Source organism: Ursus arctos, unplaced genomic scaffold, assembly GCF_023065955.2.
Source record: "Ursus arctos isolate Adak ecotype North America unplaced genomic scaffold, UrsArc2.0 scaffold_6, whole genome shotgun sequence".
NCBI lineage: Eukaryota > Metazoa > Chordata > Mammalia > Carnivora > Ursidae > Ursus > Ursus arctos.
In genome coordinates, this window is record NW_026623078.1 from 49,665,791 (window position 1) to 49,691,122 (window position 25,332).

General features: G+C 46.9%; 1 protein-coding gene across 3 annotated transcripts in view; it reads left to right on the forward strand.

The window, feature by feature from the left end:
* Window positions 1-1,698: 1,698 nt before the first annotated feature.
* Window positions 1,699-25,332, forward strand: part of MATN2 (matrilin 2) — a 126,830-nt gene continuing 103,196 nt past the window's right edge. For 2 of the 3 annotated variants that reach the window (XM_026495671.4, XM_026495672.4), the window contains exons 1-2: window positions 1,699-1,961; window positions 12,545-12,714. In XM_026495671.4, the coding sequence (XP_026351456.3) occupies window positions 12,570-12,714 (145 nt within the window). In that variant the 5' untranslated portion in view covers window positions 1,699-1,961; window positions 12,545-12,569. Of the gene's footprint in view, window positions 1,962-10,548; window positions 10,614-12,544; window positions 12,715-25,332 lie in introns of those variants that run through there. The other variant, XM_044382682.3, reaches the window with a different exon arrangement.

The window sequence follows — 25,332 nt, forward strand, 5'->3', positions numbered from 1 at the left end:
GAAATTGAGGCATTATTTTTTCTGACTTGATATTTCAGGACATTGAGCTCACTTATGCTTCATTTTTTCTGGCAGACCTGAAGATTATTCCACAAGGTAGAACAACTCGTTGACCTATTTGACTTGGCCCCAGGAGTGCTTCGTACAGAGATTTCCTATTCTGAAGAATTCTAATAGAATTCCCTGGAGAAAGACACCCATTTTAGTTGGCATATCCTAGAGTCCCTGGAATCAGTTACTTAAAATTCCTTAAAATTTGGAAGGATTTCGGAATTGCTATTGTTTTCTTGGTAAATTACTGGATCCTACTGGTGTCTTGGAATAAGGCAACACATTTTAAATGCAAGTTTCCATAAACTGCAACTCAACCTCCCCAGCTCCTAAGGGATTTTCACTGGCCCAGACTCAGGAAGAATTTTCTTCTGTGGGATCCAAGACTTCAGAGACCCAAACATTTCCTGAAGACTTTCCTCTGCTTTCTGACCTCTCCCTACCTCCTCCCACAGACATACAAAGAAACTATTTCTGATCTGTGCAGGCAGCCAAGAGTGCCTAGTGGGCCTAAGGTGCAGGTTAGGGGAACAAGGGAACACCAAGCCAAGATTCTTTCTCTACATTACGGCACTAAGGAGTTGCCTGATGGCTTGAGTATATTAACCCCTTGCTTTATGACTGGAATTTTTACTTCCCACTCCTGGAGCTTTTCTGAGGAATTGATTTTTATACGTGGTGTTCATTTATATTCCAGAAACCGACTTGATCATAAAATAAGAGTGATGGTTAGGAGTAAAGGCAGCCAAGAGCCCTTAAATGATCAGACTCTGGCACCTCCAAAGGTTTTGAAACTCATTAGTTCTGCTGCCTCTCCCCTGTAGCTTGTTAAAACCTGACCTGGGTGTGTTGGGTTAGTGGTTTGGGGATAGAATTTTGGAGCCATTATTAGGAGATGTGCTGGCCTGGTGTACATTGCCCACTCACCCGTGCTGGTCAGGAGTGGCATGGTGGAGTGGCAAGAGGCCCTCTCCCTGCCACTGCCCAATCCTGTCATCTGCATCCCTCCAAAGTTCTGCCGGGGCCTCTAAAGTCGTGTTCTCCCACCTCACAAAGTTGCAAATATTTTCGCCCATAATTTCAAAAGTCTTGTCTGAACTAGACTTTCTCTGCTCCTTCAGAGTAGGAGCTTTGTTTCCTGTCTGTCCTGGCATCCTTACTCCCCTCCCCACCCCAGGGCCTGGTCTGGTCCCCGGCCAGTGGACGCTCTGTTAATATAAACTGGCACTGGTGGGGTGTTCTGGGCACAGCCAAGACAGGTCCTGGCACTTGTCACAATTATCCCAATTCTCACCACTTCTTCTTCATCCCCATCATCAATGGATGCCTCCTGCAGATCATGACCCCAAGTTCAGGATAGAGTACCCCTGCCTTGCCTCCCTTCCCTCAGGAGATGCTCTCCCCCGCCCCACCCCCGGCCACATCCCCCAAAGCCTCTGTTGTTTGGAGTCTGCGGTCCGGACCCCTGGAGTCCGAATCCCACCTGGGCAGGCGGAGGGACCGAGCGGAGCAGGGTGGCAGCAGGCGGGGCGCACGACCAGGGTGCCCAGCTCCGGGACTGCCCGCAGGGTGGGGCCGCTCCCGCTCCGCGCGGGCCCCATCCCCAAAGACGACACCCCTCCTTCCGCCCGGCCCGCTCCCCACCCTCGCCGCGGCGCCGCCTCCCCGCCGCCCTCCCGCGCTGGCCCCGAGCCTCGCAGGCAGCCAGCGAGCGAGGGGAGCGCTCTGGGATGGGACTTGGAGGAAGCGGCGAAGGAGGAGACAGCGGCCGCGGCTCGGGTTTCTTCCGCGGCTCCCACGAGCGACTCCCGAGCAGAACCGCGCCTCCCCGAGCCGCGAGGAGGCCGACGACGGAGACCCGGGTAGCTGCGCCCGTCTCGCTGCCCAGGCGCCCGCGGCAGCGGCTGCAGGTGAGCGCGGGGCGCGCTTTCGCCGGGGCTCTCTGCGCGGCCCTGCTGTCCCGAGGCGCGGACAGACCGACCGACCGCCTGACGGACCGACAGACAGACCCGCAGAGCTCGGGCGGACGGGCGCACGCGGGAACTGCCCCCAGGCCTGCGCGCCCGCCTCGCCCCGGCCCCTGCGGCTCCGCGCGGCCCCTCCGGCCAGGCGCCCCCTCCGGCCCGGGGGCCCGTCGCTCCCGACCCCGCTGGGCTGGCGCGAGCGGAGGACGGCGCTGCCCGGACCCCCGGGCGGGGAGGAGTCGGGCCACCCCGGCCGGCGAACGGGGCGCGCTCCCTGCCCGAGGCGCACGGCGCGGCCGCCCGTCCGCAATGCCCCGTGGGGGCGCTGTGCCCCGCCGCGGGGACTCCGGACCCGGGCTGCCGCGGCCCCGGCTGAGGGAGACTTGTTGAGCCTGCATCCCGCGTGATTCCCGTCCTACTGGCAGGCCAGATCGAGTCGGAGTCCTCCCCTCGGTCGGCCGGTGTTTTAATGCCGTGTCATCTGGATTTTGTGCTTGGTCCTCCCTCTGGTGTCTCTCCATTGTGGAGAAGGGAGAGAAAGGGGAGGGCATTTTGTGGTAGTTGCTGGAACCCCCCCCCCCCCAGGACAGTTTGGGGAGGAGACAGAAAAATGGGGGCCCCTCTGTCGTTAAGGTCTCCAGGAGTGGACGCACACAGGAAGGTAGCTCCTGGGGAACAGGCCCCCACCCTGAAACTAAGCCAAATGACCAAGCTCCCAATTGTCATACATCAGTGAGCAGAATGCATGTGCCTCCGGTGCATTGAATGGGCCTTCCAGGGCAGGGGAGGCTGTAGGGGCTGGTGGTAGAGGCTTGGAGTCCGGAATTAGCCTGCCTAGGTCCAAACCTTGGCTGTGAAGCTCCCAGGTTGGTAACCTTGGAGTTACCCAACTACTCTATGCCTCAGTTTCCTCATCCGTCTGATGGGGATGATAATACCTACAGGGCTGTGAGGATTAAAGTCCTTAGAACAGTTCAAGGCACATCCTAAAGCTAAGTGGTGAGTTCCATTACCTGTCTTTCCAAAGAAAGCGAGGAGTTCCTGTGAGCAGTCCCCTTCTCCCCAACTCAGGAAGGTAGCCTCTCCACAGAGCCGTGAAGGTGGCAGCCAATCCACATGTAGTTAACTGGGGTTTTCCGTTCAGGAGGCCACTCCTGCATAGCTCTCCCCGCCTGCTTTCTGAGGGACAGCTTCATAAAACCATGTCAAGATACCAAAATGGGTTTATGGACTGGAAAGTTTCCTCTTAGCCCTTGAAGCTTGGTCCCTTAGAATCCCCTTGAGAATGGGGAGATCTGTGGCTCTTCACTACCGGTCCATACTTTCATTCCTGCCAGTAGCAATCAGCCTCAGGCCTCCCAGTGGCCAGGACTCTTTTTTGTAAACCAGGGCTCCAGGGTTCCTTGCTCCTAGCATCCAGACGCAGGCACACTGGAGCCACTGTGGCCTGAGTTCACTCACTGGAGACGCCATAGCAGAGTTCACCTCGGAGATACCCTCCGATGATTGTCGTGCCCTAAATTCTTACCAGCAAATGCCAGGTATCTCTGTTCAGCAAGAGGTAGTTGTAATGAGGCCCAAGATCTAAAGAAAAGGAAATAGATGATTGCTCCTTGAAAGATAGAAAACAAATAAGAGGGTCTTTGGAGGTTCTCCAAGGAAATCCCACAATTTTCCTCGAAACAGCTCTGACTGGTGCCTAAAAGAAGGCAAGGAGTAAGGCAGGGGTGTGGCTGGAGAAAGGGGTAGAGACAGGCTCAGGTCTCAGGACAAGCGGGCCACAGGGTGTGACGGGTGTCAGCGCTGGCGGGCACCAGGTGTTGGGCGTGAAGCCGGGCAGGCCGTGACAGAGGACATGCTAAGACTCAGGGGTGAGTGGTGGAGTTTAAGACAGTCAAGTGGGTCAGAGAGTCTCTAGCACTTTCCCCGGGACCCCCTGCCCTCTGGTCTGCAGTACCGTGTTCAAGAGAACCCTTTCCTGGGACTCCTGGTCCTTAGGGAAGCTCAGGAGGGCTGCCCCGTCTCACACCATGGGAGAATAGCTCAGGAGGGTGATGGTAAGAGGGAGCCTGAAGCGCCAGGAAGAGGGGAGCATGTCGTCACTGTTGCTAGTAAACAGTGCCAGAGAGGCCCTTCCAAGGGACCAGTTGCCACTTGGAGCTCCAGACTGTGAGGTCATCTTTGAACCCTGCCATGTGGCTTGGGAGACGGCCATCGCTGCCTTACCTGGCAGGACTCTGAAGGGGACTCAGAGAGGAAGGCAGGGCTGGGCTGGATTCCAGAGGCTTGAGCCGTTGTCAGAAATTGGTGGTAGTGACGATGTCAGTGGAGAGAGGTGGCGGGGGGGCACAACCCGGAGCACACACCGATCTTGGCACCTGAAGGACCCGGCTTCCTGTCTCAGCCCCGTGTGTGTGTTTGTGTATGTGTGTATTTGTGTGTGTGTTAGGTTGGTGGCTGGGCGTAGTGTTGAGGGCCCTATTATGGGACTCGGAAGGCACAAAGCAGGGATACAGCAGGATTATTTTTCGTGAATGTGTAGCCAGCATTCTGATGAATCAGTAGAACATTTTCGGTGGCACCCCGAACCCCCCTCATGCCTCCTTCTGCGCCCAGACACCTGAGTGTAACCACTGTCCTGATTCCTGTGATAGAAGATTAGTTTTGTCCATTTTGAATTTTATTTTGTTCAATATTATGTTTGTAAATGTATGATGTTAATGCATTCTCTCCTCTTGCTATATAATATCTCACGTGTGACTTTACCGCAGTGTATCTCTTCTACCGTTAAGGATCGTTTGGGTTCTTTCCAATCACAGCTCATTTTGAAAGGGAGTGACCACCCACCCACGTGTCAGTTGGTACAAATTCAATCCAACCAGCAGAAAGTAAGAGACATGGTATGAGATTATGGGACTGAAGGGTTAATGAGAGAGAGAGAGAGAGAGAGTGTGTGAGTGTGTGTGTGTGTGTGTGTGTGTGTGTGTGTGTGTGTGTGTTGGTGGGGTAGTGGGGGGAGTTGTTGAGGTCAGCATTATAACGTAGGGCCAGATGACAGGGCTTTGAGTGCTAAACTAGGGAATCTAGATTTTATCCCGTTGGCATGTGGAAGTTGGAAGTCACCGGCAGGAACATGATAAGCATGATAGTGTGTTGGGAAGATTGAATTCAGCACTGGTGCTGGATGGATTCAATAGGAGAGACTCGGAAACTGTCTATTAATTAGGACTAATGTTCAATTCCAGCTTACAGAAAAAATGGAAATAACAGTAGCTTAAAGAGTTTATTTCTGTCTTGCGTTCTAGAAGCCTGGAGGTGGGGTCAGGGACCTGCACTCCTTTGCCTTGCTTTACCATACAGTGTGGCTTCCATTTCTATCGTGGGTCATGGTTCAAAACGACTGCTGGGTATCCAGCCAGGATGTTCTCATTCAAGCCAGTGGGAAGGCAAAAAGCAAGGTCAGTTCCTCCTTCCCTCCTTTAGGACACTTTTCAGAAATTGTACATACCATGACCACTGCCATCCACGGGCCAGCATGTAGTCACACCCGCAACAAGGGAGGATTGGGAGCCATGGTCTTTATTCCAGCCCATCACACGTCCAGTTAAAAAGTGGGGGAATTACCAAGGAAGGAGAGGAAGGAAGATATTGGGGGATAACTGCCAGTGGTCTCTCTGATGGGAATAAGGTCTAGGACTGTGACCTGGGTATGGATGGAAAGGGAAGAAGACATGAGTGACATCACTGAGAAAAAAAAAGGCAGGACTTGGTGCTTGAGTGCATGGAAGGGAAAAAAAGATATGGAAGGGATGACCATATATACCAAAATATGAGTGGAAGGTTTTTTCCCCAAAAAAATTATTCCTTAGAAAAGAGGAAATGGCCCTATATTTAGTCCTTGCAAAGTCTCTCAAACTACAGGAAGTCTAGCAAATATTTTGAACAAAGTGCTGTTTGGGGGACGACACACTAGTTCAAAATGTTTTCAATCAATGTGCGAGCTTTGGATACATATAGATACATACCAAAACAATAAAAAAAACCAACTCAGATTTGTAATTATTCTTGAGGGCACAATTTCCCAACTGCAAGGATTGGATGATGCTGGATACAATCCTTTAAAGAACAACACGATGAGTGAGTAAGTTGCAGAGACATACTGTCCTCATGTTACAGAAGGGGCAGCTGCTGGCCTGAGATAAAACCTCCAGTGATAGCATCCTATATGGTTCTGGAAAGTGCTGTGTCTCCGACAACACAGACACAAGTGGAGAGGTTAGAAGATTCAAAATGTATCCTTACTGTTGACAAAATAGTGATGTATGAAAGGCAAGCATTGGAAAACATTGCATTATGAAATGAGAAAACATTGTTCTATGGAACATTTGTAATGAGAAAAGCCTTATTTCTAAAGTGATATATTATTTTGTAATCTAAATTGTTTTGAATATGCATTTGTGTCTAAGTTGATACATTAGTTACTATGACTAGATATTAGATATTTCATCTATATCCTTCTAAAATTATATATTTAACTTGGCCAAGAAATTTGAGGGAGGGCGTCCTCCCCTCATAGGAAATAGCCATTGGGGTCACATGTATTTAGGCAAATAGTCTATGTAGAGAAAGACATGAGCTGGGACTTGGTGGTTATCAGCTGCAGAACTAGGGCCAGTGTGATCCAACATTTATCGATCTTTTTTGGTCAATAAGTGTGTTTATTCAACATTAGTCTCTTTTCAAAAAATTATGTGTAAAAGTCGCCCCCAGCACATGGTTGCTACAGCAATGACAAGGCATGGTCCCAAGGAACAGCTCACAGACGAGGCAGGGAGACAGATCTGGTAGCAAGGAAAAGAAACCAAGGGCTAGAGCAGACAACAAACCCATTGTTTGGGGTGTACAGAGCCATCAATCCTTATTGGGAAAATTGGAGAACATTTTAGAGAGTGGGTAACACAATGAGCTGAGCCCTGCGGAATGAATGCAATTTTGGTTGATGTAGGGCTCCCAGGCCAAGGGACCAGCGTGGAGGGAGGCACGGGCTATGACAAGAATCTGAGTTCCTCGGGCCCCGGAGATGGTGGAGATCGAAGTTTGGCTTTGCCACTAAGTTAGTTCTCTGCCCTCGGAGAGTGTCTTCCCCTCTGTGAATCTTAGTGTCCCATTCATAAAATTGGGAGCTCCTCCACCTCACAGAAGGATGGTAGGAGCCAACGAGATGATAAGATACAAAATGCCCAGGTCACTGCCTGGCACAGAGTAGACGCTTAAAAAATAGTAATGGCCAACCCCCTTTCTCTTCCTGTCCAGAGGCAGAGTTTACCATCTTCTAGAAAGTCGTGTCCAACCTTCTTTAGGCTCGCAGGGTTGTGCTGGCCTGTGGCCGGGTTTAGGCTGAGAAACGCTGTTCTCAGGCCACGCCTCTCATTTTACAGCTGAGTAATTCAAACCAGAGAGAGAAGTCACCTAACTTAGGTCACGCAGTGTGTTCGAACAGGGCCAGGCCTCTCCTCTCAAGGCCCACAGCACATCCTGTTGGCTCTGGTGCGATTCTGCTCGCCTGACAATTTACTCGGAATGGGGATACTTAGAAGAACCCAAGGCTGAGAGGGTCAGAGCAGTCTCCTCTCCCTGTTCCCCCACCCCCTTGCTAGAGCTAAATGAAAAGACTCATTGTCCCATGGAGAGGAGAAGAATTGTTAAAAACTAAAGCCAAAGCTGTTGTATTTTTTAAAAAATATTCTTTCCGTGCCCCTAAATGCTATGGAATCTGTTCAGAGTGAATTAACCTCTGTTTGCCAGCACAACATCCTTCTGTGCCCACACATGAAAGGAACGGTTTCCCAAGCATCAATGCATTTCCCAGCTACAACTGGCTCCCGTTCTTCCAATGCTGGCAGCGATAAGGGCCCAGCTGAGCAACACTAATAATATGGGCTCCATGCACGGACCTTTTTTCTCTTGTCTCACTGCCGTGGCATTTTTTTAAAAAGTCTATCTTGCCTATATTAATATTGTCATACCGGTTTTAAGTTGGCATGCATACCATATTCTTTCCTCCGTTCCTTTAGTTTCTTTTAAACAGCTTTTTTTTGAAGTGTAACTTACATACCAATAAAATTCATCATTTCTGGGGGACAATTTGATGAGTTCTGACAAATGCATACAGCCATGTAACCTCCATGTAACATTTCTGTCGCCTCCCAAATTTCCCGTGTGTCCCTCTGTAGCCGATCTTCTTTTCCCACACCCAGGCCCTGAAACCACGGATCTGCTCTCTGTCGTATAGCGTTGCTGTTTATCGAATGTCACATAAATGGAATCGTTCTGTATATAATCTTTTGTGTCTGGCTGCTTTCGCTCAGCGTAATTATGTTAAGATTCTACCTTTAACTGCCGAGTCGTATCCCATTGTGTGGATGCACCGTAGTTTATCCCTTCTTCCACGTGTGGACCTTTGGGTTGTATCCTGTTTTTAGCTTTTATAGATAAAGCTTCTCTGAGCATCTGAATGTAAGTCTTTGTGTGGATGCGTTTCCATACCTTTTGTGTCAATTCCAAGGATTGAGGTTGCTGGTAGCAAGGTGAAACATCTCAGTCTAGGACTGCGGAGTTTCCAGGATGCAGGACTGTCAGTGCTAAAACGTGGATAGTTCTGGGTAAACCACGACATTTGGTCACCCGTGCCGTGTCAGTTGGCAAGCGTACGGTGAATTTTATGAGAAACTGGCAATTTGTTTTGCAGAGCGGTTGCACCATTTTGCATTCTTACCAGCAATGTGTTAGGGTTTCAGTTTCTTCACATCTTCGCCAATACTTGGTTATATCCATCTTTTTAATTTTAGTTTTTCTAGTGGATTTGTCATGGAATCTTACTGTGATTTTAATCTGCATTTTTCTAATGACTTAGAATGTTGAACATCTCTTCATATGATTGTCACCCGAATATCTTCTTTGCCAGTGTGACTGTTCGAGTATTTCACATATTTTCAGATGGGTTATTTGTGTTCTTATTGCGTTTATAAGAGTTTATATGGTCAGATATAAATAACAGATCAGAATTGTTGTGCAAATCTTTTCTACCAGCTTGTGACTTGGCCATGCCATTGCATTTTGTAAAAGGGAAGTTTTAAATACTTTCAGATACTAGCATGTATTTTTAAGTTATATATTTGTATGTATTGTTGTAGTGGTCATAAATAAGCATAAATGTTAATTTCTTGTGTGTGAAATGGCTCACTATGACAAAATGAACAATGTGTACTTTGTATTAATTGGTTTGATTGCATAATGATAAGAAAAATAAGTAGCTTACTGAGCACTTACTGTGTGCCATTCACTGTTCTAAGTGCTTTATGTAAATGGACTGATTTAATCCATACAACAACCAGGTCTATTTATTATCCCCACTTTAAAGATGAGGAGACTGAGAGGCACAGAGAGGATAAGAGTAACCTGCTCAGCGTTAGACACCTAGAAGTGCCTGGTCCTGTTTTTTTTTTTTTTTAAGTAAACTCCATGCCCAACATGGGGCTCGAACTCACCACCCTGAGATCAAGAGTCTTATGCTCTACTGACCGAGCCAGCCAGGTGCCCCAAGTTCTGTTTATTTTTCACTCCCTACCGTTCCCCTATCTTTAGTGCCTTTTGGTTAGTGATGGTGACCCGAAAACACAAACACTTCTTGAAATCATCAGGAAACCCAACCACATGGAATGATACTGTTTTTTGAAAATAATGATCACCACCACATCATGTTCCAAATGTTTGGATTTAAATGCAAATATGTCAGGTTGGAAGTGAGCCTAGAGAACATGTTGTATACATTTTGAAATAAATAAAGAGGGACTTGGTATTTTCTCAGTTTGGAGGAAGCAGAAAGCAGTAATATAATAAATCACATATAAATGACATAGCACACTTAGAAAGTCATATAAAATGTGATAAATACCCAGGAAGCTTGAAAGTAAACAGTAGGTTTAAGACCAGAGAAAGAGGCAAAATATTCTAAGTGTTCTTCCTTTTCTCAGAAGGAATCTCATAGTTAAAGCTATGAAAAGGGGCCAACCTAATTAGTGAAGAGTTTAATTTATTTAGAAAGTTGGGGGCAGTAGTTATCAGTAATGAGCCAGTGCACTCTGGAGTTTCACCACTTTATCAGCCGCATGACCTTAGGTAAATTACCTCCGTCTCTGAGTTACTGTTAGAATTAAATGGCTTAATACGTTTAAAGCGTTTGGCCCAGTGCCTGGCACATAGTAAGTGCTGTGCAAACATTTGCTATTTTTAATATAATTTGAATGCATAGGGAAAAGTGAGTTAGCTCTATACAGCAAGTGTGAAGAACTGTAGACTTTGAAGGTTGACAGCCTGGGTTTACCTCCAGGTCAATTCCTGAAAGCAATTTGCTGAACAAACAATTCACTAATTACCGAGTTTTTTTTTTGTTTTTTTTTTTTAAGTTTTGGGAAATGATCTTTGCCCTGGCCCTGCCCTGTTCCTGCGTCTGACAGCAAGACAGCGATGCCCTTTCACGAATTGTCATCAGAGGGTTTCACTTGCAGCTAATTGAGTTTTCTCCTAATCAAGGAATTGGTAAATTGGCTTGCTTACCCTGGGTTTGAATCCCTACTTCCCTACTTAACTTTAGCTGTTTGACCTTGATCAAGTTACTGAGCCTCTCTGAGCTTCTGTTTCCTCCTCTCTGAAAAGCAGAAGTAATCACTCTGATTTCTGCTAGATAGGCATGAGGATTAAATGAAGTCAGTTGGGTGAAATTGCCAAGCATGAGATAAGGACTTAGAAAAGATTTTACATGCATGTGATGTTACTCAAATGTTGTTCCTCCTTAAATCTTCCCTCCTCTCCCCCTAATTTGTATAGATGAATAAATTACAGTGACACTCATTGTATGTGTAGAAAATGGGAAAATAAATTTAAACCCAGTCTCAGGACATTGCCTTCTCCATGAAGTTTTGCAAGGCAGGATAGTCTTTTTTTTTTTTTTTAATATTTGTTTAGTAATTTGAGAGAGAGAGAGAAAGAGTGCCGGGGGCGGGGGGGGGGGGAAGGGGAAGTAAGATTGAGGGGGTGGCGCAGAGGGCGAGGGAGAATCTCAAGCAACCTCCATGCCCAGCACAGAGCCTGATGTGGGGTCCATCTCATGACCCTGAGATCTTGACTTAATTCACTGAGCCACCCAGGCGCCCCTAGACAGAATAGTCTTGACGTCACTCACCATGTGGCCAAGTACATTTCTCATCCCATGTGAAGCACTGAGATCGGCCATTCTGGGAAAACTTGGTTCTGATCATGTCACTTCCCTGCTTAGAATCTTTCTGAGCCTTTATACCAGCTATAAACCAGTACAGGAACTGGGTAAAGGCAGTGCCGTTCTGGTAGATGGGGCTCCTCTGGTTCAAAGTCCCCTTGCTTCTTGGATACCTGGAGCTCAACTCAGAATTCTTTTTTTTTTTTCAATAATAATTTTTTATTACGTTATGTTAGTCACCATACAGTACATCCTTAGTTTTTGATGTAATGTTCCGTGATTCATTATTTGCGTACAACACCCGGTGCTCCATGCAATACGTGCCCTCCTTACTACCCATCACCGGCCTATCCCAGTCCCCTGCCCCCCTCCCCTCTGAAGCCCTCAGCTTGTTTCCCAGAGTCCACAGTCGCTCATGGCTCACTCCCCCTTCAGAGTTAGAATTCTTTATGCATCTGAGAGCTTCCTGCTCAACATCGGGTTTAATCCTATTCTCTGGTCCCCCAGCTCCTTTGTTCATGTGCTTGTCCCCACCTCCCCATGTGGGCCAGGCACTAAGCTGAATGCTTCAGTTACATGTATTAACTCACTCAATTAACTAATATTATCCCATATTCCCACAAGGCTTGGGAGGTTAAGTAGCTTGGCCAAGGTCATACACAGTTAGTGAGTGTCAGAGTCTGGATTCGAAGCCAGGAAGTTTGGTGCCAGAGTCCAAGCCCTTAGCTACTGCACCATGCTGCCTCTTAATAGACGTGTGTGGGCCGCAGGGAGGCAGGGAGGCTGGGAGGCTCACTATGTGATGCTACCTTATGTCAGCCGTACATGAATTCCTTGGGAATTTATATATATTAATTTGCGCCATACGTATTAGACTGAGGGAATAATGTTACTTGGAATCTTCAGATACACTTTTTCCTTGTTCAAATCCAAGATATAGAATACGATTATAAACGATTGATAATAAATAACTAAGGAGAAACTTAAGGATAGATTTTTTCCCCATCAAGTTTTCCATTCAGTCTCATAGAGACCAAAGTGACGAAAAATTTTCAGATGCATGCCCCGCTCAGAGTATTCAAGAACCTACCGATGGAAGTTACTTGAGTTCTTAAGGATCAAACACATAAATGACATTTTAAGGACAAGTGGCATGTGTGATACTGAAAAGGTGGCACAGCAGGTCTGTAGCGCCCAGAGTTCAAGGAGACCTGGAAATCTCACCCCGCTCCCTTCTCTCTTGTGTCTGTCACAGCCTTCCCCTCTTCTTCTTCTCGAAGATGGAAAAGATGCTGGTGGGCTGCTTTCTGTTGGTCTTCGGACAGATCGTCCTTCTCCTCCCCGCTGAGGCCAGGGAGCGGCCTCCCTCGAGGTCCATCTCCAGAGGGAGACCCACTCGGACCCACCCCCAGACGGCCCTCCTGGGTGAGTGATGGGGGCTCTGCCTCTGAAGCAAGCAGGAAGAGGTGGTTAAGGGTGGACCTCTGGACCAGGGGTGGACACATGTCAGTCCAGAAGCTCTCTTATCCCTGGGTCTCCTGTTGGGTTTTGGAGGGTAGGGTGGGGTGGGGGAAGGGAGTGGATCTCATCAGCAATGAGTGCATGGAGTTTTCAAAGTGAAATTGAAACCCTTCTATTTCAGAGCCTTTGGTTTAATCTGAGGCTCATGACTTTTCTCCAATATGCAAGGAAAAGATCTGAAAAGGTCCTGGTTGTACTTCTCTGAACAAGGGTGTTATGAGAGTTTTTAATTGGATTGGTGCAGCTAATCTGTGTTAATAATGCTTCCCTGCATGGCAGCGTGGGGAAAAGAGCAGGTGGGTTCGCGGAAGGTGGGAGCAGCCTCAGAAGAAAGGTGGGGACACTGTGAGTAGAATCAAGATATCAGAAATAGAAAATATCGGGGTTCTCTTATGAACATGTTTCCTTCAGGTGAGTTTTTCTCTTTCTCCAAGAGAAGGAAGATCATAAAAACACACAGATTTGGATAAATGGAGCTGGTTGTAAATACAATCATAATAGGAAAGTTGACCAGTGGAAAGAGAATGGGTTTTGGCATAGACCTGGGTTCAAGTCCTGGCTCTACTACTTACCACCTGTGTATACTTAGGCAGTGCAGGCCCTCCGAGGTTCAGTTTCCCCATCCATAAAATGGAAATGTCAATGCTGACCTTGGAATATTTTTGTGAGGAGAAAATAAGTTAATAAATGTAAACTGTAGGTGAGCAATGAATGATAGCTTTATGACAACTGTCGTTCTATGAAGTTTTTTCAAACTGTGTTTTATAGCTTGTTGGCCAGCTGACAGAATCTGACCCCTACGAGGGGCATTGAGAGAACTGCCCAATTGCCTGGTCGCCTCAGCATTCAAAATTACAATCAGAGACCAGGGGAACCCCAAATACTCTGTTCTGAGAGGTTAGAATCTTTACTGATGTTCACTGAATGGTGGCCCCATGATACTGGGCCTTCCATGTCTTTAGTCTTCTGAGAATCTGTTTCCACAGTGACATGTAAGACTTTTGCAAATGTGGCAAGGACTGGGGCATGTTTACTACACTGATTGAAGGGCTTTTTAAAAACAAATTTCAAGATGATAAACATTTGTATGAGAGAGAGAGAGAACTGAAAATGCCTGATTCCTACAGCACTGGTCCCGATTGCCCCGTTGGGTTTCTGATGGGGCTTTCAGAATGAGCCACACACCCTTAGCTGGAAAAGCCTACTCCTCTTGGCCCTAAATACCTCCCCCCGCCACACTATGTCTTCCCTAGCTGTCAGCATTCACTGCCCTCTCTGTCACCCCCAGCTCAGGCTCTCAAGTAGAAACCTCTTGTCTTCTGAAATCAACCCCACATCCAGTATTGCCTCCTGTTCCTCATTTTGCTGGAGAAAGTGCCAGAGAGGAGGAGGAGGATGGAACATGGTGCATCTCCCCGCCCCAGAGAGTGGCCAGTGGTCGCTCCTGGACGTGCTTGGAGCTGCTGGGCTCGTGAATGTGGTTGAGCGAGAATCTTGAGGAAGGCAAACGCACAACCTTGGCCTAGCTTCTCAAGGGTCATCTGCTTTGGTCTTCCTTTGACAGGGACCAAAGGTGCAGAAGCCACATTCACTGTAGGCCTTGCGCCGATTCTGTGACTGTCTCTTCATTCTTGGAATATGGTGTCTTCCGTGTTACGGGTGTTTGCTTTTCTCGGCTTTTTATTTTCGATTGTTCTAAACGTTGCCTGGGCACGTTTCATTTTTGCAGCTAATCATTGTGGCTGTATTTAAGGTGTGCCCTGCACAGTCTTTCACTAGTTACTTACTTGCAAGGACGTCTCTGAAAGTTTCACAGAGAAACAGAATTGTTTCCTAGGTTAATTCTTCATTTGCATTTTCTGATTTTTTTTTCAAGTTTTTATTTTATGTCTAAAGTCAAGTCAGAGTTCCAGGAACAACTTGAGCCAATTAAAAAAATATAATTCGTGTCTTTATCTGCCCCGCCTGAGAAAGTCTGCAGGCTGCCCAGGTGGTAGTCAGTGGAGATGTGCGTCGGCGTGGGCTTATCTCCTGCTTCATTCATTCATCTGCAGTTTCTGCTGGTGGCAGGTGTAAGAGGTTTAAGAAGAACAACCGCCATCAGGAAGCATGTGGGTAGTGGGGGAGACAGACACGGAAAAGGCTCATTCGTTTGGTGGAATCGGTGGGCAACGGAAGGAACGTTCACTGGGTGACAGGTCCAGTCTATCTGCTGTGCACTCAGTACGCAGTGGGTCTCAAACATTCTGGTCTCAGGATGCCTTTACAGTAAAAATTATCGAGGATCCCAAAGAGTTTTTGTTTATGTGGGTTAGATCTGTTCATATTTACTGGGTCGTAAATTGAAATGGAGAACTTAAAAAAATAATACTTAATGAGTTAATTAATTAATTAAAAAATAACAGTAATAAACCTACAACATAACCTGTAACATAAATACAAATATTTGTATAAAAAATGACATTTTCTAAATTAAAAAAACCAGAAGAATGGTACCGTTCTACATCTTTACAAATCTCCTTCATGTCTGGCTTACTCGGAGGCACCTGGATTCTTACCTTGTCCATTCAGTCTGTCATGAGCTGTTGTTTTGGTTGGACTGCATGAAGGAGAGATGGCCTCCCACAGATAACGTAGTCTGAAAAAGGAAAAGCGTCTTAATAGCCTTTTCATATATTCTTCATGGATATTCTTCTTTGAGATGACACCAAAACTTGACAAATGATAGTTTCTTAAAGGTTAGTTGCCATGTTGGAAATGAAAACCGCATCAATAAACTTTTCATGCTCTATGTACTCATGAGAAAATAAGAATATAAGAAGCAAACATTCGTGTATTATGGATAGAGTTCTGACCCCACGGGCCCTTTGAAGGGATCTCAGGGACCCTTAGGAATCCTCAGATCACACTTTGAAAACAGCTGGTTTAGCGCTGCATTCCTAGTGAAGCCAGAGATCCTCCCTGAGGGGTGCGAGGGGAGGAGGAGGCTGGAGCGTCAGGTGGGACCTGGTCAGGCACTGGGGGGCCCGCACGCCCCTGAGGCGGGTGGTCTGAGCTGGAGCCATGCCTGGAGGAGGGAACCAAATCACTGAGGGCCAGGGTCTCTGGGGCTCCGACAAAGAGTTTGGGAGGTGTGGGAACCAGTAGTGATCCCTGCTGAGCCTCTGTCCATTCACTGTGCCATCTGGACAAACTCAGCCTTCCTGGGCCATGGCAAAGGGCAGGGAAAGCCTCCATGTGCGGGCCACCAGGAGAACGAGGGAGCGCCAGCCCCAAGTCCCTTCCAGGCAGGCAGGCTAGCTGGCGGAGCTGCAGCTGCAGGAAGTGCTGTACCCAGAGCGTAAGCCAGTGAAAGCCTCCAGATTCAGCCCTCTGCACTCATTCTTTATCAGTGGCGCACATCCCCTCCCAAACTCCAAACTCCTCCTCAGGCTCCCTTCACGGTGGGGCTCACCAGGAGTCATGTTGCCTCCACCCCTAATTACTGTCTGCTTTGCGAGTGCACAGTTTTTCTCTCTACTCTACCACTGCCATATGGGGGGGGGGGTGGAGCTGTTGCCAGGGCAACCGGTGGATTCCTATCAGCCTTTGGGAAACAACCCTTTTGCCCAAACTCCCACTGGACTCGACTCCCCTCACTCCCAGAATGAGAGTCCGAGAGTCCGCAAAGCGTCTGCACTTCTGTGGGCTGGCTCTTCCTGTTTTGTTTGCCTTTTACAAGGTCTTGTTGACATGTGCATTCTTTTCTAAATTTGCCAACCTCGCTCATTCTGTTTCTACTAACTAACCTCAAAACCTTTTTCCTTTCCCAATAACAGATGCCCCTTCGGCTCAATAGTACCCACACAGAATTCATGTTTGCATTTTAAGAGAGAGTGTTTTAAGTGGGAGGTAGAGATTTTAAAGGAGGCTAGCCCCATAGTATGGTTAGGGCATGGGGGGAGCTGAACCCCCTCTCCCCCTTTACTCCCCCCCCCATCAACACATACTCTGCTAGGGAAGATTCCAGAGGTGTTCAGGGGTAGAGGCTACAGAATTCAGTGAAATTTCTTCACAACAGTTAATTTGCTACTTAAAAATAAAGCTAATGAAGACAGTCTAAGAACTCACTGCATACAGCCCCAAGTTCTGTTCCTTGGCAATCACAGTACTTACGAGGGACTGACTTCCATTCTTGCATACATTTCTAATGAAATCTGACATAAAATATTAATAAAAATGCAATGCGTTTCATATAAGGACCTGAAACCTCCTAAATTAGCATCGTGACTGAAGGAGTGGGCCAGCCAAGAGAATGAAGTGTAAGAATGTCCTACTCTCTGTTGCCAGTGGAGGTTTTTGCCTATGTTGATAATTATTAACATTTTCAAGTGTTGGCTGCCAGTGAATGAATTTCCACATCCTAAAACAATCCTCCTAATTGACATGCACTGGCACCCTCAGTGAGGGAGGAACGGCAGATGCCAGAGGCCATCAGAGTTGCTGGCTCCCGGAGTGACAGATCCATTGAGGCTACACATTTTATATGCCCTGGAGCCACCCGATCAAGATTTGAACTTTTGTCTCCTTCCCTGAGCTTTCAGAGGCTCTGTTCACCCTCTTTCTTCTATCTGGAGTATCTTTCTTGGCCAAGGCCTGTGATCAGCCAGGGCCAGCTCAAATGCCACCTCCTCCCTCCCCCAGCCAGGCAGGAGCCTCTTGGGATAGGCCACGCCCACTGCAGTTCCTCTGCTAAGGGGTCAAACCTGTCTGCCTTATATTCCCAGGGGGTAATAGTGACGCCTACCCAAGATGGATTCCTACTCTAGTTATTTCTGTGCTTGCCTTGTTTTTACCACTAGACTATAAGCCTTTGATGATAAAGACTGTTTTTCATATCTCATAGCACCTCTGGAGGCTACTCTCATTTACCGAGCGCCTACTGTGAGTAGGGACAAACTAGCTCATTGAATCCGAGAGAAAAAAGACAAAACACTGCAAGGTGGTTATTGGTTTATCTCATTTCCAGAAGAGGAAGCCCAGGCTCAGAGAAGTTAAGCAATTTGGCAAGCTTGTCAAGGCTTCTGCAAACCTAGAAAGAAAAAGGTGCCCACTCCCACCCCCACCCCTCTTAGGGAGAAGATGCATGGCTTAGGGGAAGATGTGTTTGAACAAAGAAGAAGGCACCTCCCACTCGAGCTTGCTCCCTGATCAGGAGTTTCTGAGCAGATCACGAAATGCCCATCTGTATTTGGGGTGCTGCTGCTGCTGGTTACCCCAGGGTCCGTGGACTTCAAGCCCTGGTATGGGTCCAGCCCATAGCAAAGCTTGGTGCTTGTTGAATGACTGAGTGGATGAGAAGTACAGATGGCTGATTTCATCCCCATTTGGATGCTTCCAGTCTTGATTCCACTTATACTTAGCAGGTGACTTCGAGCAAGTTGCTCTGTCCTCTAGTTTGTTCATTTACAAAGGGAGGTAGTTGAAGTCAGTGATCTTCAGGTCTCATCTAGGATGTGATGACATTGCTAATTCCTGTGCCTTCCTGATGTCCCTTCTCTGGCTCCTGTGGTAAAACCCCCAGTGCAATCCTTGGCTTTCTTTCACTTTCTCCAGGCGGGAGAGCCAAGGTGGAACCATATTCTGGAGGCTGAGGAGGGAGAAGTATTGAAACACAAGAGGTGGGGCAGTAGAATCAGGTAGGAGGGTGGGCAGTAGGATCAAGTGGGAGAGGCGGTGGGACAGTAGTATCAGGCAGAGGAGTGGGGTGGAGTAGTAGGATCAGGTGGGAAGGTAGAGGGGACAGTAGGGTCAGGTGGAGGTGTTGGAGGGCAATAGTATCAGGCAGGAGGGTGATGGGATGGTAGGATTAGGCATGGGAGTAGGAGAGCAGTAGGGTCAGGTAAGGGGGTGGAGGGAGAGCAGTAGGATCAGGCAGGGGGATAGGGGGGCAGTAGGATCAGGCATGCGGGTAAGGGAGCTCTAGGATCAGGCAGCAAAGCAGTGTTTCTCAGACTTTATTGTGCATCAGAAGCTCCTGAAAGGCTTGTTAGAACACACACTACTGGTCCTAGAGCTCAGAGTGTTTGATTCAGTAGGCCTGGGTTGGGAACCTGAGAGGTTGCATTTCTGGAAATCTCAATCTGAGAAATGTTGTAGAAGAGAAATCTAGAAGGTGGGGTCAGGAGGATGGGCAGGAGGAAAAGATCTTAGGAGGAGATGCTGTGGGGCCTGAGCCAGAAACACAACGCAGGAGTGAGTAACATCTGCTAAGAAAACTGCAGTTGGAGAGGGCTGGGTGCACCCCTTCTGAAGCTTTGAAAATAAGCTGTTGGCATTTTTCTACCCAGGGGCAGTTGGCAAAGGTGGGCCTCCCCACTGTGCAGGGAGCCCGCCTCTTCCAGTAGAGTGATTAACACACATACAAACGACCGAGTGGCCGGTGTGTGTCTTTGTCGTCAGAACTGATTATAAAAATGAAGGTTGATGGGCAGAGCTTATCAAATTCTTTTCACAATAGCAGAGGCTTTTCAAAAATAAAGTCCTTTGAAGTGACATCACAGCCCCTCTTCAGCCTCCCACTAGGCATCCCGTGCTGTACGACCGCAGCCGGAAACGAGGACCCGGTGGGGGAACTGTCATGGCGGCTGCTCAGCCCAGACGCAGGCGATGTGTCTCCTCGTGCCTGTGCTCTCTGCTCTATGTGTAAACCAGTGTCTCTGTTATCATTCATGTTGCATAAACTGTATAAGCTGAATTCCTCATTCCTATCTTGCAATTAATACTGAAAGAATTAAAAAAACAAAGCCTGGTATCTCATTTCCAATAAGCTACAAAGTTTAAAGCTTTCCTAGCCAGTGAATAAATAACTGGATTTTTTTTTTTTCTCCTACAGATTCTCTCTCTCCCCTTCTTTCTCCCTTTCTCTTCTCTATGAAACTCGTTATCGCCTTCCTTTTCTGTAACTCTCCTTGATCTCTCCCTCTTAAATCTTTCCCTCCCTCCCTCATTTCCTTCTTCAGTTCCAGGATGTTCTATCCTCAGCATGCCCATGTGTTTGGCATGTGCAGTGCATCTGTGAGTGGGGATGGCATGGGGGGCATCCTGTCTGTGGGTGACATAGCCACTCTTCTTTTTCTTGATGGCTTGTCCTGTTGGAGCCCAAGGCAGACAGTCTTATCCCTCTGGCCAATCATGTCCCAGGTCTCTCTAACTGATGATAATAACTAAAGTAATGATAATGAGGGCCGTCTTTGACTGGGGGGGGGGGCATCTACTATGTGTCAGGCACTGTACGAGGCACTTCACACATCACTCGGCACAGTATTATTATCTCCATTTTACAGATGAAAAAACTGAAGCTTAGGTTAAATGTCTTGCTCAAGGTCAGATAACCCTTGAGCCACAGAGGTGGGATATGATAATACAATGTGCCTTTTCCTCTGCAACCCTACTTCTTCTGTTCTGTCCAACCCAATTGGACTCATCTTTCAGGGCTCAATGGAAGCATTCCTGATCTTTTCGGTCAGGATTTAATACCCCAGCAATGCATTTGCCCCGTGTGCCGGATGTCCCAGCACAGCACGTACAGCCTGGATAGCGGTTGTCTGCTTCATTGTTTGTGTTGTATCGACAGCGATCGGTAGCGTGCCAGGTACACTCCTAGAGGCGTAAGTGGACGAACAAATGAACGCAGAGCAGCGTCTAGAGAGACGCCACCAGGCTGGGGAAGGTTTCTGAAGCCAGGGCATGTGGAAAAATTTGAAAGACCGGAGGATGTTTAGCTTGGAAAAATCGAAGGGCTCTCTGAAGGCTGTGTCACGGAGGAGTCCAGGCTTGTCATCATCAGGACCTTAAAGAGGAGACGGAGAACCAAACCCCTGTGCTTTCAAGGAAATAGGTTTTCCTTCCATCCGCAATTCTGTAGCCACCAGATTAGCGCAGGAAGGAAAGTTTGCCTTCTCGGGCTTCGGGGATGGGGAAAGCCTTGTGTGTAGTGGCTTCAGTAAGCCTCTAGTCTGTGAACCCTCGCGTCCCAAGATTCTGTGGAGTTGCCTGCAGAATTAGGAACTGATCTAGGAGAGAAGGACTTTCTCTCCTAGTAAAGAAAAAAAGATAAATTTTTTTTCCCCCAAGAACAATCTGCCTTAGGAGCCTTTCCGGTAACAAATTTTAAACAAGAGAGAAACTGAGACATTTTTAGTGACTGGCAACAAATCGTTTGTTGAATCTTGGGTTTCGCTTCTGGCAATGTTAACTGAATGAATGAAAAGAATGATTACAGGTTAATTGTATTCGCTTTTTTGGTTAATTCATGTACAGTTTAGATAGTCAGTGAATATGACTATACCTTTACTCTGCATGGCTTAATAGCCATCACAGAGCAGGTGTTTTTAACTTCAGTAGGATACTTTAAATTTTTTGCATTACATTTTATCTTCTTCATTTAAGTTATTCGTTCTTGATTAATACCTTTTTCCTTCTTAACAGAGCAATTTAGAATCGCTTACAGATTTGATAACATGCTTTCTCTATCTTTCTTTATGTCCCCACTGAAAATATTAAAAGAATATTTTCTATTCTTTATAAATGGTTATAAAGAATAATCACCTTTACTTTAAAAAGTTCATGTTTAAATATTTAGTGACCACTAGACACTGAAAATACAAGAGGAGTTATTTCAAAAAGTTGTCCGAGTGAAACCGGGGATGTACTGTATGGTGACTAACATAATATAATAAAAAATCATTATAATAAAAAAAAAAAAGGAAAAAAAAAAGTTGTCCGAGTGACCGACCTACACATATTTCGTGTCTTCTCGAGAGGAAATATTATGGAGACTTGAGTTGTATGTTGGTTTGCTGGGCCGTCATAGCAAAGCACCACACACCGGGTGGCTTCAACTACAGACGTTTATTTCCTCCCCTTTCTGGAGACTTGAAGTCCAAGATCAAGGTGTTGGCAAGGTGTGCGTTTTTCCCGGGGCCTCTTTCCTAGGCTCGCAGGGGGCTGCCGTTGCCCCATGTCCTCACGTGTACCCGTCTGTCTCCAAGTTTCCCCTTCTTACAAGGACACCAGTCAGAATAGATTAGAGCCCACCCTAATGATCTCATTTGACTTTAATGGCCTCTTTCAAGACCGCATCTCCAAATACAGTCACATTCTGAGGTACTAGGGTGTAAGACTTCAACTTACGAATTGTGGGTGACACGATTCAGCTCCTCACAAGTTGCTCTGCTCTTCACTTCCATCAGTGGAGGACAATATGTCTTCTGCGACACATTCCTAAGTAGCTTCTTTCTCCTTTCTGATTCACTGGGTACTCCCATTTCGGGGTGATATTACGTGACTGACACACACCGGGGAAGCACGCTCAAAGACTTCAGAGATATGGATACTTCTGAGTCCTTTAAAGCAGGTCGGTGAACGTGGTGTGTTGGACAGCCAACATCCTAGGGCTGGAGATGGGAAACGAGTGCAGCATAGCCAGGATGCGAAGCCAAGTCCGAGTAAGATTTTTCAAAAGCCAAGAATTAGAACCACCAGCTCAGAAGAGCCTTCTTTCAGTATATCCAGAGGAGGCTGATTTATGGGGAAAGATGAAAGGAGGGCCATGTGTGTATTTTGGCTGCGCAGAGGATGGTGGGGCTGGGAAAGGAGGAGGAGGGAGAAGTTATCATAAGGCCGCAGCCAGCCAAGGAGTAAGAACATCAAAGAGGAAGCTGATGGCCAGATGTACAAGGAGCTGATGCAGGGGAGAAACAAGACGAATGTAGGCATCTGACGACATGGGCTCAGGGCCAGGAGGGGCCTTCGGAAAAGCAGGATGCATTACGTGCCATGTGGGGTGTTTGGCCATGAGAAGCCTGGGGAAAATGAGCCTCAGAGGCCTTTAAAGTCAGGTTGGACCATAACGTAAACTGTGGAAGAGTCCCGTCCAGAGGGCTCAGACCTGGCAGAGGCTGTGTGAGGCTGCTTTCCATCTCTAGCTCTTAATTCCCCAGCCCTGACAGTAAGGATTGTTCCAGTCGATGGGATCCATTCACTGAATGAGTATGTCCTGAGAATCCCCGCGTTACAAGCGCCGTGCTGGGCCAAGTGAAAGACGCAGAATCTTTCAATGTTTGGGACTCCTTGTGGGGGTAGCCAGGGAAGCGTGCCCTCCTCCTAGAGGTAGCATGTATCCATAGGCGCCCAGATGGCCAGTCTCCTGCGATTGCCCCATCTACTGAAGGAAGCACGCTCCTCCACTCCCCAGGTCCACGCAAACTTGAATTTGTCTCCAAAATGAAGAGCAGTAGGAAAGCCATCGATTTTACCTAGCTATTTTTCTGCACCAAAATCGTTTAGCTCTGATACATAATTTTTTGTTTCATGGTTTGCCTCAGTTTTATCATTTATTCGTCCATTGAACACATGCGTGTCGAGGACCTACAGTGTGCGAGGACAGCATTGTTTTGGGTGCTGATGCTACCGCGGAGTCATGTTGGCCCACTACCTGTCATGCCTTGGGGTTTGATGCAAATTCCCCAGTTGCAGGCAGCATGGGTCTTTTGGGGGAAAATGTGTATGGGATCCGTGAGACAAGTCCTCCAGGGCCAGTGGAACTTGCTCATAAAGCCATCTGGGCTTGATGCCTTCTGTAGAGGGGATATTTCTGACATCTAATTCAGTTTTTTTTTTTTTTTTAACAGTCATGAGTCTATTTGGGTTTCCTATTTCTTCTTGAGTCTATTTTGGTAATTGGCGCTTTCCTTAATTTGTCTGTATTTTCAAATCTATCGGCATACATACAAAATACAGGTCATAACACTATTTTTAACACAGGGCATGGTATTCTTTAACAAAAAATGTTCAGTGTTCTGTTCCCATAGTTCACAAAGATGCTACCAAAATTCTGAAGGAAACTTGAGACCTGGGGCTATGTGCTGGGGATGAGGAAGGAAGTCTCCATCAGCTATTAGGTTCTCCGGTGCTACCTAGCATTTGTAAGAGGGCTGTACAGTTTTCGAAAGCACTTCTTGCTTGCCTTATCTCCCTTTTCTTCGCAAAGCCCTGGAGGGGTAGATTTGATGACAATTCCCAGCTACAGATAAGAAAAAATCTGATCAGAGATGTTAACTTATCGATGAAGAGGTGAAGCCTGAAGCCACTCCTAGATCACACCAGTTTACCTAGAAGAGAGTTTAGAGATCATCCGGTGAAGAGGTTTTTAACCTGGGGGCCATGGACCCACACAGTCCTTGGACAGACTACACTGGGCCCATAATTTGGATGGGAAAAAAATTACATACTTTTTCACCAACCTCTAACTGCATTTGAGCCTTTCCTTCTACAATGACTGTAAACCACAAACCACGGGAGTAGTAGCAGTACCATGTCACCAACAGGGACCACAGATACTTTCGTGGCACGTTAGGTAGTTGTCAGAGATCATTCGAAATACGGGTGACATGCGTCACTACTTTGAAATTACACTAGTTAGGAGACCCCCCCCTTTCGACCTTGTTATTTATTTTTTTAAAAGATTTGATTTACTTATTTATTTATTTGAGAGAGAGACACAGAGATTGTGAGAGACAGCATGAACGGGAGGAGAGGCTTTTTTTAAAGCCATATGTTCCTGTATCCCCAAGTTTTTAAATATCTTGGTAACTGAAGTTCAAATAATTGGCCTGCTTTCTTACCCTTTGCATTTACTTGTTTGCTTACTGTGGTAACAGAGATACATAACGTAAGATTAACCATCTTAAATATTTTGAAGTGTACAATCCAGTGGCATGGAGAATACTCACGTTGTGCAGCCATCATCTCTGTCTATTTCCAGAACTTTTTACCATCCCAAACAGAAACTCCCTGTTCAGAAGTAATATCCCATCTATCCTTTCCCCGGGAACTTCTTTTCTACTTCCGGTCTCCATGGATCTGCCTAGTCTAGAACCTCATACAAGTGGAGGGATATAATCTTTGTGCTTTTGTGTCTGACTTTTTCACTTAGCGTAACAAATTTAAGGTTCCTCCATGTTGTAGCAGGTGTCAGAACTTCTTATTTGTGGCCAAAAAACATTCCATTATATGTGTATACCATATTTTGTTTATCCATTCATCTATTGATGGGCACAGGTTGTTTCTACCTTTTGGCTAATTGTGAATAATGCTGCTACGAACATTGGCACGCAAGTATCTGTTTGAGTCCTGCTTTCAGTTTTTCTTGGATGTATATCAAGGATGAAATTGATGAGAAATATGGTAATTCTATGTTTAACTTTTTTTTTTTAGGGGGGGGGCGCCTGGGTGGCTCAGTCGTTAAATGTCTGCCTTCGGCTCAGGGCGTGATCCCCGCGTTCTGGGATCGAGCCCCACATCAGGCTCCTCTGCTGGGAGCCTACTTCTTCCTCTCCCACTCCCCCTGCTTGTCTCTCACTGGCTGTTTCTCTCACTGGCTGTCTCTGTGTCAAATAAATAAATAAAATCTTTAAAAAAAGAGAGAGAGAGAGAGAGAGAACACAAGCGTGTGAGTGGGGGTAAGGGGTGGGAAGAAGG